Here is a 25747-nt window from a genome sequence, read left to right as displayed (position 1 = left end):
ACTAATTTGGTATACCTACCATGGTTATATAATATATTATCAAATCAGTTATTAATATTCAACTAGACTCTTCGTATTTTTTGTGTCGATCGTAACTGTGATTAATTGTATTCGATTATTAAAAAAGTATCAAACTAAGATAAGTCGTATTAGTTAATAGTTGTATTAGATCATATTATAAATATTATAACAATATTTTAATAATATGTAAATTATAGCATAATATAATGCGTACAATATAATACTCAATAATTATCAATATAATAAGTATTTCACAAATTTCTCTTAACCATTAATATTAACTAAACTATTTGATTTTTTTGTATTAAAAAATGATAGAAATATTATTAGAATCGATAAAAATGAATGGAATTGGGTGTTAAAATAATAAAAATAGAAATGTTCTCTGAATAAACTAAATATTATTTTACAAAAACCATTTGATTTCAAATTATTATTTTTATTTATTTTATTAATTTTTCAAACAATCTGTCACTTAAAGATGGATATTAGTACATAATTGAAATTCATTATTATTCCGATTAATCTAATCGTCCCACTTGAGCTTTTCACCCATTTCTGGTCCGAATTCACCAAATGCTGCCCCACCACTTTCTTCACCTGTACCATACTCTCTTGAAAATTCATTACCTTCAATATAACTATCGAATTTTCCACTTCCATAATTTCCAACACTTCTATTTATATTATTACTATTTAACTTACTTTGTCCTTTATCTCCACTTTCTTCACCAAATGTTACACTTCCAATTGATCCTCCAAATGTTCTCTTTCCACCACTTCCATTCATATTACCAACGCCTTTGGATATTGAACTTTTATGAGTTCTTTGTCCTTCACCAAATTTTATATTTTCTCCACCAGATCCTACTGTTCCACTCTTATTTTTTCTACCTAAACTTATAGATCCAACTGATCCACTAAATCCTCTACCTTCTTCTTCTTCTTCTTCTTCTTCTTCTTCTTCTTCGCCACCCGATCCACCTTCTCTACTAAATCTCATATATCCAATTGATCTACCAACCCCTATATCTCCTTCTTCTTCCCCGCCCAATCTACTGGTTCCACTTTCATTTTTTTTACTAAATCGTATGGACCCATTGGATCTACTAAGTCCTCTATCTCCTCCTTCTTCCCCGCCCGACCCCCCTGCTCTTCCACCATTTTTTCTACCTAAACCTATGGATCCAAATGATCCACTAAATCCTCTACCTTCTTCTTCTTCTTCACCCGATCCACCTTCTCTACCTTTTTTTTTTCTTCCAAATCTTATTGATCCATTTGATCTACCCATCGCTATATCTCCTTCTTCTTCCCCACCCAATCTACCGGTTCCACTTTTATTTTTTCTACTAAACCGTATAGACCCATTGGATCTACTAAGCCCTCTATCTCGTCCTTCTTCTCCGTTCGATCCCCCTGCTCTACCACCATTTTTTCTACCAAATTGTATGGATGCATTTGATGTACTGAATTCTCTATCTCTTCGTTCTTCCCCACTCGATCCACTTGCTCCACTTTTATTCTTTCTGCCAAATCGTATGGATCCACTGGATCTACTAAACCCTCTATCTCCTCCTTCTTCCCCACCAGACCCAACTGCTCTACCATCATTATTTCTACTGAATTGTACAGATCCAACTGATGCACTAAATCCTCTATCTCTTCCTACTCTTTTATCTTCACCATTTCCAATAAACATTCTGCCTCCACCATTTTTACTTAATTCACCAAATTCTTTGGTTTCACCTCCCCCAATAAATCCCTGTTTGGCGCGTTTTCCAGCCTCAAAACTAAATTCGGTAGAACCACCCGTTCCACTAACAAAATTATTTTTTCTAGACTTATGACCTCCTCTATAGTTGTCCACTTTACCTACTGCATACGTTTCATTTTCTCCAATTTTACCACCATATTCTTTACGTAAACCTTTTTCATTTCTTTCATTTGATCCACCAGTGCTATCTACTAAATTCAAACCATCTTCACTAATTGACCCACTTAATCTACTAAACTCTCCCAATTGATAACCTTCATCTGAACCACTCGATCGCTCCAAATTATTCACTTCATTTAAACGATTTGTATCACTAATTTTGTTTGTTTCGTGATAAATATTTGATAACCCAGGTCCATTAAAATAAACTGGAATTTCAAAATTTGGAATGGTTGTTGAAGATAGTGATGACTCAGAGGGTCGAATGTTAGTAATTATATTTTCCGACACGCTGGCATCATTATTATCTCCTCGTTGACCAACTTGTTTTACCAAAATCGTATTTGAATTTTTCCCCAAACCTATGTTAGATGACATTTTTGTATTCAAATTATCAATATGACTTGTTGATGTACCTCCTGGTATTCCAAAAGGTAGTATTGTTGAAGACATAGATTCTTGCTGTAAATTGCCATTATATGTAGGTACCTTGAAATTCAAAAATTCAACATTAAAACGGAAAAACAGTCTAATTTAAAATGGATATAAAATATTTGTTTATCGATTAATACTGTTCCTTAAAATATAATTTTATATTATTTTCGATAAATAGAACAAAAAGACTTTATGTGAGCTGATTGCAAATATTAGTTATCTGAAATACTTTCTAAACTAGTAGTTCTTGATTTATTTTGTTTTTAAATGTCGGTTGAATTTTGAATGAAAAGTTCAATGTTATTTGTGTTGTATAGTCCAATATTTTCTTACACGTAAATAAATAATATAAAATATACACTAAATAATAATATTCAAATGTAATCAATATTTACCGATTGACTTTTTATTGATGAATATATTGTGCTCGGGGAACTCCATGAAACTGAAACTCCGGTTACATAAAATATCTAAAAAAAAAAATACAAACGCCTAAAACATTGTTTGCATATTTTCTTATGTTTATTTAAATTACAGTTTTGTTACATAAACAATTTATACAACATTAAAATTAATTACAAATTATTCATAAAAAATTGATAAAATTGAGTATTTTAAAGTATTTGAAAATAAATACTATGAAGGTTTAATAAATAAAAAATCCAAAAAAGGATTTAAAGGCAGTAGTTAGACAATTATTATACTTAAATTTTCTTAGAGCAGGATTGTAATGCATTATTATTTTTAAATTAATTAAAATGATTTTTAGCGGTATATTAACATTTCGTTTTACTTTCGTTTTCAATATCTGTAGACTTAAAATTATTCATTTAGTAATTCGTCATTAAATTAATATGAGAAATGTGATAGTTAATTGAGCTATATATTAAAATATTAAAACGTATCGTATTATTCAATGTTATACAAATAATCCATAGTTTAAATTTTAAATAAATGAATAAAAAAAATAATATACAATAATATATTTAAGCAATTATTATCATAGAGGACTGCACTTTTTTTTTTACTTTCACTTACTTTTACACTGCTAAACAGTTTTTCACATGAGTTATGATGAATCAGTATAAATTATTTAAATTGTAAATTATATTGTTAAATATCTTCTATATGAATTATAACTACTCTAATCCTAAAACGTATCTATTATTATATATATTTATTTTAAAACTAACAAATTGGCTATATTAATAGTACATTTAATCCAGAACTGTTAATTGGTTCTATTAAATATTTCAAATTCATATTTATATTTATATCATTAGGCGAATACATTCTAAAACGTTTAAAAAATTTTAATGATATCATTTCTGATCACAGTAAATTATATAAAGTAAATTTGACTTATACCTGTAGAATCGATAATGAAGTAAAATAAACAAGGTTGAGAGTCATCCTCATACGTTCTACTTAACTGGTAAAAAACTATGAATGTAATAGTAAACGGTCTATAAGGTTACCTATATGGACTATTAATTTTTACTTCCCATATAACATTTTTATACATCAGGTAAAATGTACAATTGAACACCATTACATGGGTTTTATTATATTGACATATCTATACAAATATATGCCAATCTACACCAACAACAACGATGGCATATTAACGTTTCTGTTGTTTGTCCAAGAACTATACGTACCTACGAACATTAAACAGTTATCATACATATATAAGTTTGAGTTAATATTTTTTATTAGTGGTAATACTACAAATGGTTTTAATTAATGTTATTACAATTGTTACTTTGATGAACCATTGAAGTGAAAAACAAATAATTACGAAAAATGAACTACCTACTTTAAAAAAAGTTAAAGAACATAATAATTTGTGATCGATATAGGTTAAGAGTCAAGATGCAAGTGTTAAAAATAGGTAAATTTTAACAGTGCCAAATTGAAATAGGTAGTATATACCTACGCTAAAACGCATACTATAGTAAGCCGGTATTTGTTAGAAATTAAAGTTTATTTGAAAGACATTGTGGCTGTATATAATAGTATTTCATCTACGATAATTTATTATTCATCTTGTCTAATAATGTGTTACAATTTAATTATATAATTGATGTATACATTATGTAATGAGTAGGTACATACTTAAATCACTTTTATCAAATACTTTGGTAGGTATTTAGGTATACTAGTATACTACTTAAACATAATAAAATAATATTTAATAATATGTAATTTATGTTTTTTTATGCATAAATTACAACTCACAAGTCATAAATGTATAAAATAATAATGAATGTCTCTTGTCTTGCAAACTTGATTGTCACGTCATACTCGTGTGTTGTGAAGTATTTATCACGGTTATAGTTTGCTCATTCAATTTATCATCATATACCTATCTTACAAGTCACTAATCTTTTCATTATATTAATCATCGTAAATGTATATTTTTGTACAGTATTTTTATTTTTTATTTAATACAAATATTGCAACTATAATTCCTATTTATTAAAAATATTCAATCCTGTTATGAGTGTGAAATAGATATTATGTTGTAATATTTTTTCTATGATTGAAGTATGTTTACTATAAATATAAATTGTATTTAATTATATTCCTTACGTATTTTAAGGGAAATTAGGTTTCTTAAAATTGATTACTGTTGGTAAACTTACTTTTAATTCATAACCCATTTCTTCAGATAATATACTTTTTATTTTCTTCATATAGTTGTTTATACTTATAAAATATATCATTGATCACATTGCTGTAATACATTTAAATTTTTTTTTTTATTTGTCACATTTTGGAGGTTATTAATGAATTATATTAAATTGTATGTTTTAAGAAATTATTTGACTTATAATTTATAATTAAAAGTAACAAATTTTTTTGGTGTTCTAATAACGTACAACAGAGGAATACAGTATATACAAATCAAAGTTGCAGTGTCTCAAACCTCGATTTAAACCAAACATTAGAATCGGCTATAATTTTGATCAGCGATTCAAAACATAATATCACTGAACATTATATTAATCTCAACCCAGTAAGTAATCCAGTTGAAATATATTATAACATAACCTTCTTGAAAATATTATTTAGTTATTTTATGTTAAGTGCCTTGAAGTAACAATTATTCATTTGTAGGTAGGGTTTTAAATATCTATACACATACAATAATAATTTATTATAACAGTTTTTACTATTCATCTTATTCTACAGAATATATATAACAAAATACTACAGTAAATATATCGAGCTGATGATTGCAATTTAATTTTTTATGATAATATAATTATTTATGACATTGTTTGTTAATTTGTTGACATTGATATACGAGAATGCAACAGTGTATAATATAATTAAAACAATTTATTTGGTACTATGTTAGATTATGAATATTATAAAAAAAAAAAAATGAAAACATTGTGTTACGTACTATTATTACTACCTATCGCTCGGTTCGTTCGATTTTTTCTCTATTTAATTATATATTACACTGATGCCGATCTATTTGATGCCGATGTTTTTCTTGTAAGCTTTCCTTTGTAGATACTGTCATTTGGATTTTCCATTGTCTTTGACGACCGGTCGGTAGCTGACTGCTCTTGTTTGTTATTCATTTCCATCATCGTCGATTTCATTCTCGACAGCAAATTATCCAGATGACTTTGCATTTGATCGACATCAGCTGCCTGCTTGAACAACACAAATTCAATCAATCTCTATCGAAACAGTGAATAATGTTTTACCTTTTTCGTATTGACTAAACTCCTGTTTTCCGGTGTAAAACTTCTATAGCTATCATAGCGGGGTACTATGGGTTGCGGATAGCGTACTGGTGTGGGTTGCAGATAGCCCGGTACTGTGGGTTGCGGATAGCGGACTGCTGTGGGTTGCAGATAGCGGGCTGCTGTGGGTTGCGGATATCTGAACATAGGCTGAGCCTGTGTGTATCTGTAGCTGTTGTATGGCCTAAAAAGCTGTGAGTAAATGTCGTATTGCGATGACACGTAGTGTAAAGCTATAAAATATATAAACGAGATTAGCACAAATTTCATGATAAAAAAAAAAACGAGAAAACTTTGATAAAATAGAAATGGAATGATTACGAACTCGAAACAGTGCCGAATGCGTTTAATCTATACACCTAACACCGTTTTCGACGTTCAAACGTGCACATGTTCCTAGTGAAGTAATTATTTTCGGCAGACACTATTTGAACCATTGATTTTAAAATATGTATAACTGTATTTATTTATGTAAAATGTAATCGATTTGGCACATTATGCACAACTCAATTGCCATTGTACGTGCACGCCGTAACAATCATTCGACATTCTGTAAGTTGTAATAATGCATTATAACATCCAGTGCATTTTGTTTCAAACTTTCAAACCATTATTTATATTATGTATTTATTTTATTTGACATTTTCTCGATTGTGATTTATTTTTGTTTTAAAAAAATTAAATGAAATATTTCATACATAATAATATAATATAATGTTGGATATTTATATGAATAATGATATTATTTATATGTGATCTTCAATGGTCAATATTGAATGCCCCGTGATCTGTAAATTGTGATTTACTTATAAAATATTGCACATAACGTTTTTTTAACAATAGGAACCATTTTTAAAGTTGAAAATATTAAACGCATAACATGTTTAGTATTATTTAAAGATTACATTCTCACCCAGCATAATTAATCAAGATGCTATAAGAATAAAATATAAAACAACAATAAAGATACAATAAGAAAACTACAATAAATACTCCAAGACTAATGGAAACGCACTCGTCTAAAGCTTAAAAAACAACTCAAGTCAGTTTCCCTCGGTGCCGGATAAAAGTAAAAATTAAAAACCAGTAGTATAAACTATAAACGATCAAAATATGATTAAAAAATAATATTTCTTAGAGGGTTTCAGTAATAGTGTCAACTCACATTTTTAATAATCCAAAATACTCGTTATAACTACGTGTGTTCGCGATATTTGTATTAACGATAATCAAGTACCTATACATAAGCTGTCATGTAAAATATAGATATTATTTTATTATATTATTATAATATTATTGATTACAAATATAAACATATTTAGGCTATTCAAAATATAAGATAAACAATTTCAGACAATATATTCAACCGAACATTTACATAATAAACTATACTTTCAGTCCAAATGTATACAACTTTAATATTATGCTATTAAAAATGGTAAACATGTGTAATTGTTTTATTAGAATACGCTGTTAAACAAAAAAAAAAAATAATAATTACATTTACCTTCTACACATATGCAAGTACCAACGAGTCTCATTGATTCATAATTATACAGTCGTTCAACACTATAGTCATAGTAGACGTATGAATTTCAATTTTTAAACGACTATCGCACCTAAAGTCATTAACATATATATAAACTATATACAAAAAAATGTGTGCTAGGGTACAATCATATTATGCTTTGGACAATCTGGTTTGTAAAGTATTCACAATTTGTTTTTTTAAGTCTTGCAGACTCAACAAACTCTATGACGATATTATGCTTGAACCCAATAAGTAAGGCAAAAGTAAGTATACCTACAACCTACATCATTATACCTCGTCATAAAAACGCCTCCACTTTTGGTCCAGCAACCGGTTAAATAATTGGAATAATTGTATTTTTAAAATATTAATTTTCTTGTGAGGAATTATATTAATGGTATTCTATTATTTTGTCGATTAAAAAAATATAATATATCCATGAGTCATTTTTAGAATACATTTTCTGAAAGTTTTAGTGTAAGTTAAATTGAAAATATTAAAAAAAAGTGGGTAAGTGGATGTCGGTCTGCTGTACAGTAGGTTACAAGTGGGTCAATATATAATGGATTGTATTTAACTTGAATTCAATACCAATGGTATAAGGAAAACGATTCTGAGCGGAGATGGTTTGTCAGTCTGGATATTTTTTATATTGTTATTATTTATTATAACCTGTAAGTTGAATTAATATTAAAATATTATTTTTAGATTCTGAGCGGAGCAAGGAAGCTAGTGGTTTTACAATGGTGTTTATTATTTTATTTATTTACTTTTTTATACTGTATACAAAATTTCTACCATAAAGAGTGCTTCGACATATAGTATCTTATCTTTTGGAAAATTAGATCAAGATAGTACTTTAGAGAGGTCATTTTTCGATTTTCTCAATAGTTAATTAATGCCACGGGAAAAACCACCGACAAATAACGAAAAACCGCTAAAAATGGGATTTAAATTTCTAACGCTTTGTTTATCACCATAGAAACGAATAAAAAAATATAATATTATAATATTAATTCAACTTACAGGATATAATAAATAATAACAATATAAAATATCCAGACTGACCAACCGCCCCCACTCAGAATCGTTTAGAATACAATGATATTAAATCATTGAATTCAAGTTTAATACAATCCATTATACATTGACCCACTTGTAACCTACTGTACAGCAGAGCGACATCCACTTACCAGCTTTTTTGTATTCGTTACTATGGTGATAAACAAAGCGTTAGAAATTAAAATCCCATTTTTAGCGGTTTTTCGTAATTTGTCGGTGGTTTTTCCCGTGGCATTATAACTATTAAGAAAATCGAAAAATCACCTCCTTAAAGTGCCATCTTGATCCAATTTGCTACGAGATAAGGTACTAGATGTTGAAATTGAAGCACTCCTACTAGTAGACATTTTGTATACAGGATAAAATAAAAAATAAAATAATAAACACCATTGTAAAACCACTAGATCCCTCGCTCCGCTCAGAATCTAATATACTCACATTATTAAAGTAATTAAATACTGATATTATAACTAGTTATATTAATCATTATAAAAATTATTCTTTCTTTATTTTAACGCTAAATAATATAGTTAAGAATAGGTACCTATGTTATGATGAAGTTTTGACTTCGTCGAGTTTGGATATTTAATGCATAATAAAATTATTTTTATACTTGCTTAAAATCAACATTAGTACAGATGTTATAATATATAATTAATATTTATTGAATAAATGTCTGTTTATTTATTCTGGTTTTATATAATAATTTAAAAATACGAATTTCAAGTCAGAAAACACTGAAAATGATGAAAAATAAATTATAATAATATATTCTCATCAATATGATTTGACTCTTGACTTATCGATTAACTAACAAATGGTTTATATTTTTGTGTAAATTTGTAATTTAAACTAAATTTATATTCAAAGGCGTATGTACATGAATTGGTAACGAATACGTCTCCTATACTGCATTTCTAGTGTTTTTGTGAACATTTAAACATATTTTAAAAATGTTTATGGTATTAGGTAGGTAGGAAAATTCACGGCCCTATTATACAAATCAATTATGTACTTATGTTAGTAAATTATTACGCAAATGTGTCCATAATAATTTCACTTAGCGGTTGCTTGAAATGGTTGTACAAATTAATATTTTCATACTATTTTACCAACTATTTTAACACTTAATACCTTTGTTTTTGAGTGGAGGGAGAACATTTTTTTTTAGTCGTATTCAAAGAAATCCTAAATACGCCACCGAATAAAATACAATATTATATTATGTTAAATTAAAAATAATTTTGAATAATTTTATTTTTGGTTTTAGTTCTTATATTATTATCTGACAAATATGTATAATTGAACATAATATATCATATGGAACTATAAAGTGTGGGCAAGGCTGAGAGTCGTGTACAGACTGTTGTAGTTACGACGGTGTCAGATTTGATAATCGCGGTTGATTGTTTAGAAAATGTAAAAATTATTTAAACGATAATAATAGCCTTTGATGTCGTCTAAAAAATATCATACTATAAAAATATCAAACAAAATAATAAATTCTACATCCATCTTTGGACGACACATGGAATATAAATGGAAATATTATACGAACATATTATTATAACCATACTATATTATCAGACATATACATATATATTAAAATATAATATTATTATCTTCATTGGGACACATATTTATTTTATAATTTAATGAAACGCAATGTATGGAATAAACTATACAATCAGTTGTATGTTATACTTCAATGGTTCTTATATTATCTTAATGGTACAATTATAGCCTTATCAGATCACGTATACATTTATCTAAAACAAAAACAGTTGTGTTTAATCCGTTTTAATCAAAATAAGCAGCGGGAAAGAATTATTATGCGTACAATGAAAAAAAATAAAATCGATTCCGTTATTTATTGTCATATTACCATACACTATAAACAGTTTTAATAAATTACGTTTAAAAATTAATTTTTAGAGTGATAAGACAGTTCTATTTACAAAAATCATAATATTTATGACTTAATATATTATATTGTATACATAATAATATTGTGTTATAATAAGTGTTTTTAAGTATTACGATGTACACATTATGTAAATATAATTGTGCAAACAATGTTTTGGTGGCCTCGGATGTCAATTAATATTATTATTGTTTTAGACACGGGTGAAATTAAAACGAGACTTTGGCGATCAAAACCGTGAAATCTACAGCCAAGATTACCGTGTTTGCGGAGCTAGTTGGACGGGTTCCAATTTCTCTTAATGAATTAAATTCCGCCATTAATGCATTTAGGTTCCATATTGATTTTTAAAGGTCGAAAAAGTTTAAAAAAAAAAAAATCTAAAAGTCTTAATACAGGTTTTCGGACAATATAAAACCTAGTTACTATTTACACACCGTCGTTTTCCACGCTATTTGCTGTTGCACGCTAAGATGCTTCGGTGCGAAAAAAATTTAATTAAAAGAGATAAATATTTAACAGAAATAACAGAAATCCACGACTTTCGAATGTCAACAGTGCAATAACCTGACGGAATAGAGTAAATTGCGACCGGATTTGGTGTTACAAAACCTTTCTAATAGGTAGACATTCAGATTTCATGTCTTAAAACATTTCAATGAACCTACATAAATTAAAACTAATGCTTACGATAAACCGCTGATGGGGTAAATTATATAAGGAACAATGTACCTACCCATTTTTGTGTATTCAATAATAAATCGTGTGCAATTTTTTTTTAAATGCACTTAAAATTTAATGTCAATTAACCAACAACGCATGTTTGTATATATTTCAAATTCGTTACAACGACAGTGTTATTTATCGAAGGAATTTAATGAATTGAAAAATATTTCATACAACAATTTTGAACTGTGGCCCTAATTGTTTATAATATATTAAATAAAAAATAATACGGTTATTGTGTATTATTATAGTGAGGAAACAAGAGGTATTTTAATTTGCTTAACAAACAAATATCGTCGATTGTTATTTTACTAATTTTCATACAATTATCTTTACTTTATTTGATACAATATGACTAACAGATTATTAATATTATTGACGTAGGTAATTGCTTTAAATCCCTAAGTCCTTGCACGATATTTTACAACAAATGTAGGTACTCAGTGATTTTAGAGTGAACTAATTTAGTTTAACTAGTTTTAATCTAGTAAAGACACATTAATAAAATACCACTCATACAATTAACCTGCATTTATTGTATATAATATAGTATATATAGTAAATTGTAAAACGTTTATATTTTCAGATTTTATTATGTTATTATTTACAAAATTATATTATGTAAAATACATTTAAAAAAAAATGATTTATTTAATTAAGAATTATATTATAAATGTTAATTCCCTAATTATTGATTAAATGTTGAACTATATAAGCTAATATTTTACCAATGGCATTGAGAACATTTTATACTCCAACAATACTTGAAAGTTCGTTGACTTATATTCTGCAAAAATGTCAATACAAATCGTTCATTTAACTAAGCGTTTTAAATCATTTATATCGCATTACATATTATTTTGTCAATTACAATAACGATAGTATAAAACAATTTAAAGGTATAATCGATTGGTATAATAATATGCACTCATAATTATTATGAATAAAATCATTCTAAATTATTTAATTTTGATAATAATGATATGTTTTATGATATTTAGGTAGGTATATACATTAGATCAATCGAAAAGTGTCTTCATTTATTATTTTGAGAGCTAATATAATTTATCATGAAACACAATATCAGTAGATTACATTCATGCATAGGTACTTACCATTAAAACTTATATTAATTTTCGCTATAAGATAATGTATAATAATATGTGAACATTGTTAGTTTTAAAAACAAATTCAACTTTTATAATATTCTACCATATTATACGCTAGTATACTAAAAAATATATCTGTGTGATTTCGTGTTTTCGAAGTTTAAGTGGGTCTGGCCAATAGCTAAACATACCGAAAAACAACAACGAACGGTTAACGGTAAAATTTGTTAAGTTTATGGCGGGTTTTATTTTTTTAATATCAAATTTTGCTTTTAGAGCTGCTTACTGTGGGCAGTAATTTGTTTTACCGAATTTTCCAGCCTAAAGTTTATGTTTATAAGTTTGTTGATATTATTATTATTATTATTACATATAATATTATTATGTATGTATTTGGTTTAAGCTATTATTTAAAATTCGTCTAACGATAATAAGAGTGTTTTGGACGCATCGACGACCGGCTAAAAACAGGTGTGCTCGCCGTAATATTTAGGTCTTCTTAAATCCGTCAAGACCTCAGATTCGCAAAAAAAACGGTATATTATTATTAATATATTGACAGAGCGCAGCTGCCGACCGCGTTCCGTTGAAATTCAAAAAAACCAGACGGGCGCGCGTGACATTCCAACCACGGAGAGAAATAATAATAATAACAATAATTATTATATTATCATTATCGGCGGAAAGTTTTTAGTTCCGTTCGGTGTCCGCAAACGATCGATTTCATATTATGATGATTCAACCGTATAATATTATGATTCACGCGTAGTTATAATGCATACAGGGTGATTCACCGTGTGTTTTTATTCCCATTTTTCCTCTAACAGTGGACTTATTTGAGTACTGATTTTTGGACTATTTAAGTATACCTACTTGACGACTATATATCTTCAATTATCTAGATTTACCTAACTACACAAAGTAGTATATAGCATAAACACTCGTTCGGGTCTTAAATTAGATGGGTAGGTACATACAAATGTCCGATGAAAAGTCCATCGCCTTAGCAACTTATAGGGAAAAATTACGGTTCTCATTAATCGTGGAAGAAAGAGGTCGTTATATTATTGTGGTCACTGGGCGCGCTGACCTTTGAATGTTATTTCAAAACCCAAGTGTTCGAAAATCTGGCCATTATTGAGACGCGTGTCGCGTGTGGCTCGACGGTTCCAGGAATCAAAAAATTTAATTAGGTAATAAATAAATGCATCGCGGTCAAAGGAACATCACACAGGGGGGGGGGGAGGTGAGCGATATGCGAATCACCCTGTATCGTATATAATGTTGTGCGCGCGCATTAATAATATTATAACGTTAATGTTATTATATCGGCGTAGGAAATCCTCTGGCCGACGATGTAAATTATTGGCAAATGTGACGGATGTGTAGCGCGGAATGCAATATTAACGTGGTCCGGGGAAAGGCGTTTACGATACATAATATAATAATATTATATGGCCGGCGAAAGTATGTCCGGCTTGCCACTGTCGGTATAATGTGTGTGTGCGTGTGTGTGTGAGTTATAGGGAAAAACACACACCGGTCCGGCAATGGTAGGCCGGTTTTCTGGGTCAAAGAATGCGGGATAAAGACCTTCGGAGGTCGTTCACTCACACTACGCGCAGACGACGGCGGCAGACCGTACATAATAATAATAGTAATAATAATAATATTATAATACATATTATATTCTTTCTCAAATCGCACATAACATTATACTGGCGCGCGTTTAGTAGGTATATATTATTATTATTATTTTAAGTGTTGTTTTGCGCGCTGGCCAATAGCGTCGTCCACGCTGGTTGTAGTCGTCGCCGTCCTCCTCCTACTCTGCTTCGCACCTTCGTAATAATTTTCATTGAAATCGAATTTTCAATACTTACCTACGTCCGCCACGGACGGTTGACGTCATTTCTAAAATTATGCTTCCGAGTCCCGCCTAACGTAGTCACGAAGTATCCAAAAAAAATCAATAATATTCAACTCGTTCGATGAAATACATATTAATACCCACGATGATAATATAAATTGCTTTTTATAATACATTGGCTCGTTGTCTTAACACAATATGCACCATTATGATAGTGCGTATGGCATTGATGGCGGAATGATTGTAAATGAAAACATTCAATTGTTGTAATCATGAGAACTTACCTGTGATATTCACAATCATTTTTTTTTCTCTAGAAATATCTATACCTTATTTCTACATCACTACTACTGCATATGCCATCGATTCGAAAAATAATATTTTCATGCAAACTGCAAACCACCGTGTCCATTGAATATTCTGATATTTATTTTTAAGGATACCTATATAGGTACTATCATATTATACATAAGTAGGTACATCGTAGATTAATTTAATGAAATGTAATATCGTTTATAATCATTCAAACTTCCAAGAGTTTACTATACGTTTCTGGTTTCTAAACTGCAAATAAACTTTCTTTCTGCATATTATATAGGTATAGGTACTTTCTTGCTCTCTGTCGATCGACACGACGGATTTGTTTTTCACTGTCGAGAAAATACATCGAATGAGAAAAACCGTTAGTCATTTAGAATTGTATTGTTACGTGCGGTACCTAACGTTTGGCTCAGTACATAATATTCCGTGCAAAAAAATACTTTATCGACGAAATAGCTAAAATACACTAACGCCACTACGCTCACAACTATTGAGATCTGAGTGATGATCGAACTGGATCGGAAAAAGATAACATAGGCTCACCTAACTCGATGACAAAAACACTGTTTTCGACAGAGTGTATTAATATAATGTCATTACAAATGTTTTACCTATTCAATAGACCTGAATAATTAGTAGGTACTATGGTATAATATGTACGTACACATCTATCGTTTCCAAGCGTAATGAACGTTTACGTGAACGGTACGAAACGTTACAAGTTTTGAATCAGTCAGATCGTCGAAATAATATAGTACCTACGGACACTCAAGACATTTCAGAGACTTGTTGAAATGCCATTGAACGTTAAGATCAATCGTTGTTCGTGTGTGTCAGGCACAAATGAAGTGGCCATTGCATTCGAGATTATTGTTTAAAGAAATCGCGCCGTGTCAGCAGAATGAATTAAGTGTACCTACGTATTTTGTTCCGGATGCCATGAAACGTTCTACTACTTTTCTCCCTCGCTCTCTCTCGCTCACTCACTCGACACTCACTCTCTCTCTCTCTCTCTCTTTCTCTATGTCTCCAATAAACTATGCATTTCGTGCGAACAACAGCTGTTTCTCGAAATCAGATTTATAACTGTTTCCACCGGTATATATTATACATATATAGATACACGCGATACACTATAATATACGAGTTTGGTATTAAAACGTCGCGTATGTGCATCACGTAGGCGGTATTCTCAAAACACTATAATAAGTAAACTAGTTTATCGCCTTATTTTTACTCGGTCGGTCGGAATGATTATTGATTTCCGAGATTTATTATTTAAGGCATTCGTTTCGACCGGAAGCGAGGACACGACGAAATAACGCGTGATGCATATTATTGTTTCTATATTTACCCCGATGACACATCCCACGCGACGGTGGTCGTCACACTCGTCCCAGTATAATAATATTTTATGTTCGGTTTCCCACATCAAATATAATAAAAAAATAAACGAAAAATGTCACCATTAGTATATATTTCATGACCTTTTATCGTTGATTTATTGTCGTTTTTTCGACGTCATTTTATATTTCAATTGCAAAGTAGATCAATAATATTTTGTCACAATATTTGACTTGGCTTCGAAGCCAAAACATGCAGTCTGTTATATTTCGTATAGATTGCAAACGGAACAAAGTACAATCAATAAATAAACAACACATTCATAAGTTAGTGTTTTTTAATAAAATAATGTGTTTTTAGAGTTTCTAAAGTTATTGATTTTTCTTGCATGTCCTACACCACAGACAGTTTGATAAATCCCTCGCCGTCATAAAAACAGTTCTCCGACTGTTTTGTTCATTTCAACCATTTTTTTTTCACCCATTCGTTTCCTAAGTATCCACTTTGTTTTTGATCACGCCAAACCGACATTAACAATAGTACCATTACGGCACAACCCAAACATTAATCAAGTACATTTTAATGTTTCAATTTTTTTTTGAACTTTAAAACCATACTATCCGGACAGGTCATATTTAATAATAATATACTTCATCAGCCTTTAAATAATTGATATGGACTATTCATAAGAAAATATTTTTTTAGTTGTAGTAAGGTTTTAATATATTCGTTGTAAGAAAAAAGGTTTATTAAGAGCTTAATAAACTTGATTGTAATTTAAAAAAGTGTTCAAGTATTTTTAAGCCCATATCTGAACTCAAAATTATATTTTATGTATCGTCATGAAATAAATTATTGTTATCAAACATAAATATTAATAAGAAGTCGGCTAACATTATTAAACAATTTTTGTTTGATTGATTAAATAGGTGAATAATAGTATTTATATTTCAGTGAACTGGCGTTAAAAATTGGACAGTGCATTGAAAATGCAGTGCATAAACTCACACTTTGCCGAAAAACAAAAAAAAAAACAATAAAGGAAAATACGTATATTGGTAATCCAATTGGTCGTGAATAAAATAACGTAGTTTACCTAATCTAATAGCCTTATATCACGAGAGTTTTACGGTACGGTCAAATCGGAAACATTTTTCAAATGGAGTTGCATTTATTTATTTCCATTCGTGTTACATATTTCTATAAATACAGTAGGTATATAGGTGTAGTATAAATATAATTGTGTGTGACACGCGTCTAAGACGCTTACAAAGTATAATATTATTAACCATTCAAAGACGTTTGAGCTTTAAATTTACAAAAAAAAATAATAATAATAAAAATAAAACCATAATATGTGTGTCATAATATTTTTATACAACAAATAGGTATTATAATGCAATACTATTATAGTTGCCTGCACTCTAAACGTTACAAAATTTGTTTGGTCATTGAATACACGAAACGTGATAAAATTTAAGGCAAAATTAACACGATCATTAATATTATGTAAATATACAATGAAATTATTGTGTGTATTATAAATTACAATAACATTATTAAAGTGTGTACTTAGAGAAGTATATTTGATTACGAATTACTGTGTTGTTATCATTTTCAGTGAGAGTGCTAAAAAAATAAAATCTGAAACAAAAAAAACAACTGAATGTTATTGAAAATGGTGAAATGTGTGCACTGTGCACGTATCATCAGCTGGGTATCATAATATAATATTGTGATCATTAAAGTTTGAATTAAATCTGAAAATAAGAATCAAGCAGTTTAATCCTTTGCCAACTCATTTTTCCCTTAATCTTATGTTTTTTTTCATTCTATCCAAGCGAGCAGCAAAATAGCTCAAAACGTAATATTAATCATATATTTATATTTTACATCGAGTTTTAAAAATGTACTTTTGACTAATTACCTATTGGTAACATCACAGTGTAAGAGTAGGTAAAAGAAAAAAAACAGTGAAAATTGAACAGACATAAGCAAATAATCAAATGTAAATAAAAGTAATGTAAGTTATAACTCATCTGAAAATAATATTTACATATTAATATATTATATGTTATTTGGATTAACACAAACCAATAAGCTCCACTTAAAATGTTTTTAAAATTATATAATTATATATTTAAACAATTGACTTGTAACAAAGTTAATTACTGCATGCATAATTTATATGTAAACAATATGACAAGTGTGCACTGTGGAAAAATGTTATAATATATTTTTGTGTACCCATATTATGTGTCTAGGTATATTGTTAAAATGTTGACCACAGGTAAACATATTATTATATGATTATTGTAAAAACAATACCTTTGATAATATTATGTGAATGTTTTTTCTCATTTTTCTTGTTTTTTGGTCTCAATACTTGGTGCCTTGGATAACGTATTGTCTGATGATTTTTGCCGTTCTACCTTGCCTTTAAAAATATAAATATAAAAACAGATTTTTATTATTTTTAATAAACTGTTGAGAATCGTATATCTAATTTGGTTGATATTTGCATGTACTTTTTTTTGCACAATCTGTTAAAAATGGAACAATAAGTGAATGTGGTGTATGAGAAAAACATTAATGATATGGTTCACACTTCACATAGTGAAGTAATCGCTCGTTGGAGGAACTTTGACTTAAAATGTATAGCCTATAATTTATTCATAATAGTATTATTTCTGCGAACAATATTACACTAGACTAAAAAATATTTTATACACAATTTAACTCGTAGCCTATGTGAAAATCAAAGTCTAAATAATTTAGATGAACCTTTGTGCTCATACAATTGCATAACTCAAAATTGACACGTCACATTTTATTTATTGTACACGGTAAGATGTGTATTCATTTTAAGCACTTTAATATTTGCATATAGACATAGCAAATAATGCACTGTTATATTCGTACGATATAATATATTTTAAAACGTTACAACGTAAAATAAAAACACAATACGTCCGTAAAAGCGTTATTCAACAGTTATCACAGCAATTCGATATACCATTGTTCGAGTAAGGGTGAAAAATATTATGCAATGAAAACAACATTTCTATACGATACCGATCACTTGGGTTAACGTCCCGCACAGGTATTCGTTATATAGGTACTCGTAATAACAATAATAATATATTGTATTAAATAATGATGACAGTTTTGTTTTTATGCACATTCAAGAAATAATAGTCGTCCGATTTATGGTTTCCAGCTGAACATAAATTTAGATGAATACAATAACGGTTTAAATTTTGACTCGACAATCGATCGACGCATTTGACTAGCTCCCACATACCGTCCAACTGTGCAAAATAGTTAATAAAAACAATGCAATTTACTGAAAATACCCGTTTTTAGTGAATCATAACTCATAAGCAATTTTCAATATAAAAATTACGCAAAATGTTGGCAAATAAACTGTGATGGATAAAATAATAGAATAATGTACTCTAACAATATTAATAGCAGGTATAATAGAGGTATCCACCTAATATAACAATTATTTATAAAGCGTTGGAGAGTTGACTGAACACGGGTATTGTATTGTTATTCTTAATCATTTTGTTATACTTGTGTTTATTTATCATTATTGTGTACTTAATACACTAAAACGCATCTTTGAATACTCAAAAAGTTATAAATCAATCAATTTATTTTTATCAATCATCAGCCCCGTAGTTTATATTATATTAATATAATAATAGGTATACTAGACAACCTATGATTTTCCTACACAATGTAAAAAAAAAATTAATTGACCAAGCATAAATAAAAAACTAAATAAATAGTTCCTAAGAAATGGTAAAATGTGTTATGTCAAATATTATAATAAGAAAGATTTTAAAAATGTATCATAATATATTAATATTTGCATTGGATTGATTGAAATATTTTTTACTGTTATTGTCTTATTTAAATTCTGGAATAGAAAAGATAAATGAAGGTTAAAACATTTCTTTAAAAATACTTTTTTAGCTTTGAAAATGTTACCTATTAATTATTATATTATACAATAATACATTAATAGATTAATATTTTATTAATACATAGTATTTTTGTTATAATATTCTAAGTTATATAATAATATAATAAATGCCCATAATTCTAATACTTGCAATAATTTTAGAACATTATTTTTAATTAAACTATGGTATTATTATTTTTTTTATTAATTCTCTAAAACTAAAATAATTATTACAATATTTCTTTAATTCTGCATAATGTGTTTTTTGATAAATCTACGCATTACAATTTATTTTGTTAAACTTCAAACAGTGACTCATTTTGTTTAGAAATTATTTACATTATACAGCACTGTGCTTTTGCAATTTTTTTTTTAACTTGCAAGATAAACGGATTTATGTAGGTAACAATTTACACATAATATTTTAAAAACATTTTTCCATTTATTTGTTTATAGAATAAAAACCGCGTAAGTAATAAATATATTATAATCTGAATTTCTAAACGTATATGAATGTCACATTCTTTGCACCCTGAAAATATCAGCAAACATGTATGTAAACACTACACACACCTGAATTCCACGAATTGCTCATGTTACCTTGACCCGACATTAAGAAATTACTTCACCTATATACATTATCATTTACTACGCATCATCGAAATAAATATGTTAAACACATTACTGGATTGTAAACTCCATAGTTTTGCAATATTTATATAAAGTAAGTCCCGCTTTGGTTCTAAAATAAAATAAGATCAAATAGGTACCTAGGTAATTATTATCACGCATGACAATTAAAATATTGTATAGCATAGGTTAAATGTTCTGATTTAAAGACATTTACAGTAATTATTATGTGTAAGAACATAATCATTATTAAACAAACTTAACTTTACTCCTTTTTACACAGTTTATTGGTCTTCAATTATTGATAATACCGTTCATAACTGCTCTTAAATATTAAGTTTTTATCATGTTATTTAAGATAAATTGAACAAGTAGTTTTAGTACCTTCACGTTTTCTCACACTTTTTAAAATACATGTACACATTAAAACCACCGTAGTATTGTGATAGTTAAACATTTAAAATATATTAAATTGCTTGGCGCATAAATTATTATAATAATATTTCATAATGGTTATTATTTTTTTCGAAACAAGGATTTGGTACATATGGACATTATGTTTAAATGAGATACACAACACTTCAGATATAGAAAGTGTGTTAAATTGCTTATAGTTTGATAATAAATATGTATGGTCTATGTCTTGCGACGCATTGGGTCGTTTATATGCTAACATTATTGTCCGAATGACCTTTTAAACGCATAAAACATGGTTTTGAGTACGAGTCGCTGGGACGTCATGACTTTTTAGCATCACGATGGGACAGACAAATATTAACGATATCATAATGTTATAATCACTATCACACAATGTGTGAAATCTTTTAACATAATAATATTATTATCTTTCGTAAGCAAAAAACAGCTATTTGTACCCACGTATATCGTTTCACGTAATTTTGTATTATTTTCCAAAGCAAACACGACTATCTATGATTTTCGTGTCGAGACGTTTTAGCGGTCTTCAACCGTTCAACTATAGATACGTCATAATATCGCAAAACATAATATTATAAACATTTATTGTAGGTACCTACCTAACATTAAAACGGAGGGTGAGTGCATATTATTATAACACGTTATTGTGATATGTGAACGGGAACGACAAACTTTCGCGGTTAACGACTGCATATGAAATCGCAACGAAAGCGGAATGATAGTTAATAATATTATGTATATACACGAACCGTACGTTAACTATATATGTATTATATTGTAATAAAATGTGGAATCACGAGGCGATCTCCGGCGAGGGAGTGAGAGCGAAAAAAAAGTCGCAGAGCGTATAATATTATAGGATTTTAGTGCCCATATAATTGATAAAATATAATAATAATATTTTATACTCTAACGACCACCGTCGTCGTATTTGTCGTCGTCGCCGTCGTGTGTGTGCGGTCATGTCCACGTCTTATAATTATAGAGGAACCCTGCAATTCTCCGAGACGCGTAGTAAATAACAATAACAATATTATTATTATTATTGTTATTATTATCATCGTCTTATCATCACAACAATTTATAGTATATATTATAATATTATACCATAGAGTATTACTCTATTTATTATACACTCACTGTTATGTTTTTTCGCCATGTGCCTGGCCTTGGCCCTCTCCACTTCCTGCATGGCGACGTTCGGGAAGGTGCCTGCGGACAAACATAATATAGCGACGACGATAGCTGCAGCGTGTATAATAATACAATATAATAATGATATCAAAATACATAACAAGTATGTTATGCGATTATACAGCGGTGACTGTGGGGGTGGATTTCTCAAGAACGAGGATATGGCGCCGATAAGGCGATAAAACGAATCCGTTACGGAGTAGGTGACGGAGTGGGTGGGTGGTGTTCGGAGATACGATTCAACAGTGTCGGTCAAACGGGGGATCCCCTAAGACATTTTTCAACGTTAAGATCTGATAACCATAAATTATATTTTTAATATGTAATCAAATAGTGAATGTTAAAAAATCAGCCATATCAAACCCTCCCACCCACCACCACCGTGACAAAATCATTTGACCGCCACTGCGATCCAATCAAAGGGGGGAAAAGAGGCATCGGTGAGCTAGGTAGGTATCAGCTGTCATGTGTATCAATGGGTATCATGATATGATATCGTAACGATTCGGCCGTGCAGTGTATAATACCTCTCTTGCCGCCCAGCGCGGACGGTCCGTAGTTATGTCTCCCGGTGGGAGACGACGAGCTCAGCCAACAGTAAATGGTGATGGCCTTTGTAGTACAGGTGGGGCGTTTAAACGTCCGCCACTGTCGGCGGCTGAAACGGACGCGGAACTCAAATGTCGTGACAAAGGCCTACCACGGCGAGTCATCGGCAACGGCGGCGGCGGACGGTCGCATCTCGCAAAGTCTCGGAGTCGCACTGACCGCCGCCGCCGACGTCCGGGGAAGGAGCTGTCGATATGCGCGCGAAACGGCCGTCGGGCGCAAGCGCCACCACCGCCCGCGCCACCCCCGCGAACTCGACCTCCGGACGGCGGACGACGCCTTCGCCGTGTGTGCGTCTCGCCCGCGTTTGTTATATTATGTTGTTGTCGTAAGGAAGACGGTTTTTATTATTATTTTTCTTTCTATTTTTTTTTTTTTCACTCGACCCCTCGAAATTTATGCGCATAATGTGTAATATAATAATATTGTTATTATACGATTTCACCGTCAGACTATTTTTCAAACAGACATGGTACACTAGAACATAATATATTCTTATATATTATATATAAGTGTATATTATTATGTACGCGTATGACACGCTGTGCCACGAGCAAATGCGCCGTTATGGTTTTGTTTAATTTAGTTTGGTCCGTTTCCGGGGATCCTCGCCACCACGGCCGATAAAAACAATATTATTATCATCGTATACCCAACGAGTATGATATTATGTACGACATTGACTCCATCATTTACTGATATATTATTTTTGTTGTTATTGTAATTTCCATGTACCGAATGGTCTCACAAATCGAGTGGTTGTTTTTTTATTTCTTTCGTTGATATTTTCCTTTTCCCGGTCGGAACCAATCATTCTTTGTCCCGTTACTGCACCTTACTACCGTCGTCAAACTCTAATCGAAAATCGTTTACTACACGTGTGAAAGCGCATTTTTAACCGCTTGTAAATAAACATTTTTATATTTGAGAAAAAAAAATCATTTGTTATGATATTAACCGATTAATTATTATTTTATTTTTATTGCACCCTTATTGTATTTAAATAATTAATTCACTATCTGTTTACAAAAAGTGGCATCATTGCAACGCATACAATAGAGATGATAGGGGAAAACAAATACCGTCGTTGAGGATCCCCTTAAAGATATTTCTCTTATCATTTGTATACGTTTAATGCTTTCAAATACTTTTGTGTTTGAGTGTATTTATATACTTAATAGCTTCCAAAGAGGCTACTGAAAATCACCCTTTTTCAGAGAAAATTTCACTAAACTTCAAGTCTTAGAATCGAGTATTGTTATACTTCTTAAGTACCTGACAATGCTTGTTTATAGTAGAACGTATCTACCAAGAGGGGTGAAAACTGTATGTTATTTAAGTGCTATCTGGTTCAAGGAATAATAAATACTTCCTAGGTATTTATGTGATATAAATGTTGTTTCAACAACAATATTAAATGTATCGTATCAATAAAATACAATTTTCTTTTGTAATTTTTAGTTATATATTGGTATAAAACTGTATAAGTAGTCGTGTATCAATAGATAATATAATACCATAGTTATATGCATTGTCAACTATTATAAGTAATATAAGTAATAATAATGCAACGAGTAAAAGTGTATGCAAAATATTTATTTCGAGTTCGGTGGTTCCATAATAAACAATCTGAGTCATCAAACTATTGCATATTGGGTTTTATTCAAAGTCAATGGAATTGGGTCAAAGTTATTTTTATGTATAATTTTATATTTTAACAGTTAAGGGTATCTTTCTACAACTTGAATGTTTACCTTAACATTGTGTAGATAAAACTTTAATTATGAATAGAATTTATTTATTTAACAAACAAACAAACAAACAAACAAACAAATTCAATACCACACAAAAAGTTTCCGACACTTGCCAGTGGCTGCAGCAATCATTAAACATAAATATTACCAGCTAACCAAGTAAAATTGTCTTTCGACGAATCATAGTATATATTATTATGATTCATAATATTATACCGAATGAGTGACGTGGCACCACGAAATTAACTTTAAGTCGTCCTCAATGAATTGTTTTTAAATTAATTAATTTTATTAAATTATAACTACCTACTGATTTTTATTGTTAGATTTCATAACTTGTGAATAGTTTTAAATACGGTGGGTAATAATTTGTTTTGCGTTAAGTCTAAATATGTCGAATTCGACAATGTGTAAATACCTAATTGATTCGTCACACGCATAGCAAAGTAATTCTGAAAATTAAACGTGTAACAATATCTTCGAATGTTCTTCAACTTTACAATATATTTTATTGGACGGTGTTGGACGTTCCGATCGTTGCACGTAGGTACTTAACGAATTTTGAACTGTACTTCTTAACTGGGATACTATATACTAAAGTATTACACTCCAACGTTTTGAACTATCGGGTAAGCAGCACCGCGAATATCTTGGATGTATTGACGAATAGATCCGAAATCCAACAGGCCGCGTACGATTTGACAGCTGCAGTCCGCGGAAAACAAGTTTCTAAGGTAAAGTCGAACAGGAATTTGAATGAGTCATGTGGTGGTATTGTCGTTTCCGTAGATTAAATAAATCAGGATAATGGACGTGACAAGTGACAACACTGATAGGTGATATGTTTATGGACGCGAGGAATGACACTCTAGGTGAAGATAAACCAGAAATTTATAAAATTTGTCCATTAAAATGTTTTTGTATTTTATGGAAACATGATATTTTCTAGACCTACGCATACAGTAATCCGATAGGTGGCAAGGCAATAAAATGTTGGTTAAATATTTTCTCTAAATTAATACATTTTGAATGGTAAACATTTTAGCAGTACCTAAACATGTTTAATATTATGTTTATGTTTGTATAAAATATCTATATCAACA

General features: G+C 29.8%; 2 protein-coding genes across 7 annotated transcripts; both read right to left on the bottom strand.

The window, feature by feature from the left end:
- Positions 1 to 212: 212 nt before the first annotated feature.
- Positions 213 to 3890, bottom strand: LOC132944755 (uncharacterized PE-PGRS family protein PE_PGRS54-like). The gene is made up of 3 exons (XM_061014240.1): positions 3761 to 3890; positions 2788 to 2862; positions 213 to 2446 (listed from the first exon to the last, which is right to left on the bottom strand). The coding sequence occupies exons 1-3, from the start codon at positions 3809 to 3811 to the stop codon at positions 548 to 550; spliced, it is 2025 nt and encodes a 674-aa protein (XP_060870223.1). The 5' UTR covers positions 3812 to 3890; the 3' UTR covers positions 213 to 547.
- A 1884-nt stretch (positions 3891 to 5774) lies between these two features.
- Positions 5775 to 23058, bottom strand: LOC132945105 (uncharacterized). 6 transcript variants are annotated; one of them, XR_009664514.1, is made up of 4 exons: positions 22809 to 23058; positions 22228 to 22299; positions 18375 to 18483; positions 6278 to 6392 (listed from the first exon to the last, which is right to left on the bottom strand). XR_009664514.1 is itself a non-coding variant. In XM_061014749.1 (3 exons), the coding sequence occupies exons 1-3, from the start codon at positions 7698 to 7700 to the stop codon at positions 5863 to 5865; spliced, it is 510 nt and encodes a 169-aa protein (XP_060870732.1). In that variant the 5' UTR covers positions 7701 to 8450; the 3' UTR covers positions 5775 to 5862. The 6 variants fall into 6 exon arrangements, 4 of the variants coding, with proteins under 4 accessions (XP_060870732.1, XP_060870733.1, XP_060870730.1 ...); XR_009664513.1 differs by lacking the exon at positions 6278 to 6392 and adding an exon at positions 17198 to 17690; XM_061014749.1 differs by lacking the exons at positions 18375 to 18483; positions 22228 to 22299; positions 22809 to 23058 and adding exons at positions 5775 to 6066; positions 7667 to 8450 and having other exon boundaries at positions 6121 to 6392.
- Positions 23059 to 25747: the final 2689 nt, after the last annotated feature.

Source organism: Metopolophium dirhodum, chromosome 5, assembly GCF_019925205.1.
Source record: "Metopolophium dirhodum isolate CAU chromosome 5, ASM1992520v1, whole genome shotgun sequence".
NCBI classification, from domain to species: Eukaryota; Metazoa; Arthropoda; class Insecta; order Hemiptera; family Aphididae; genus Metopolophium; species Metopolophium dirhodum.
The sequence above is the reverse complement of the archived record's forward strand: the minus strand, read 5'-3'. Positions and strand labels throughout refer to the sequence as shown.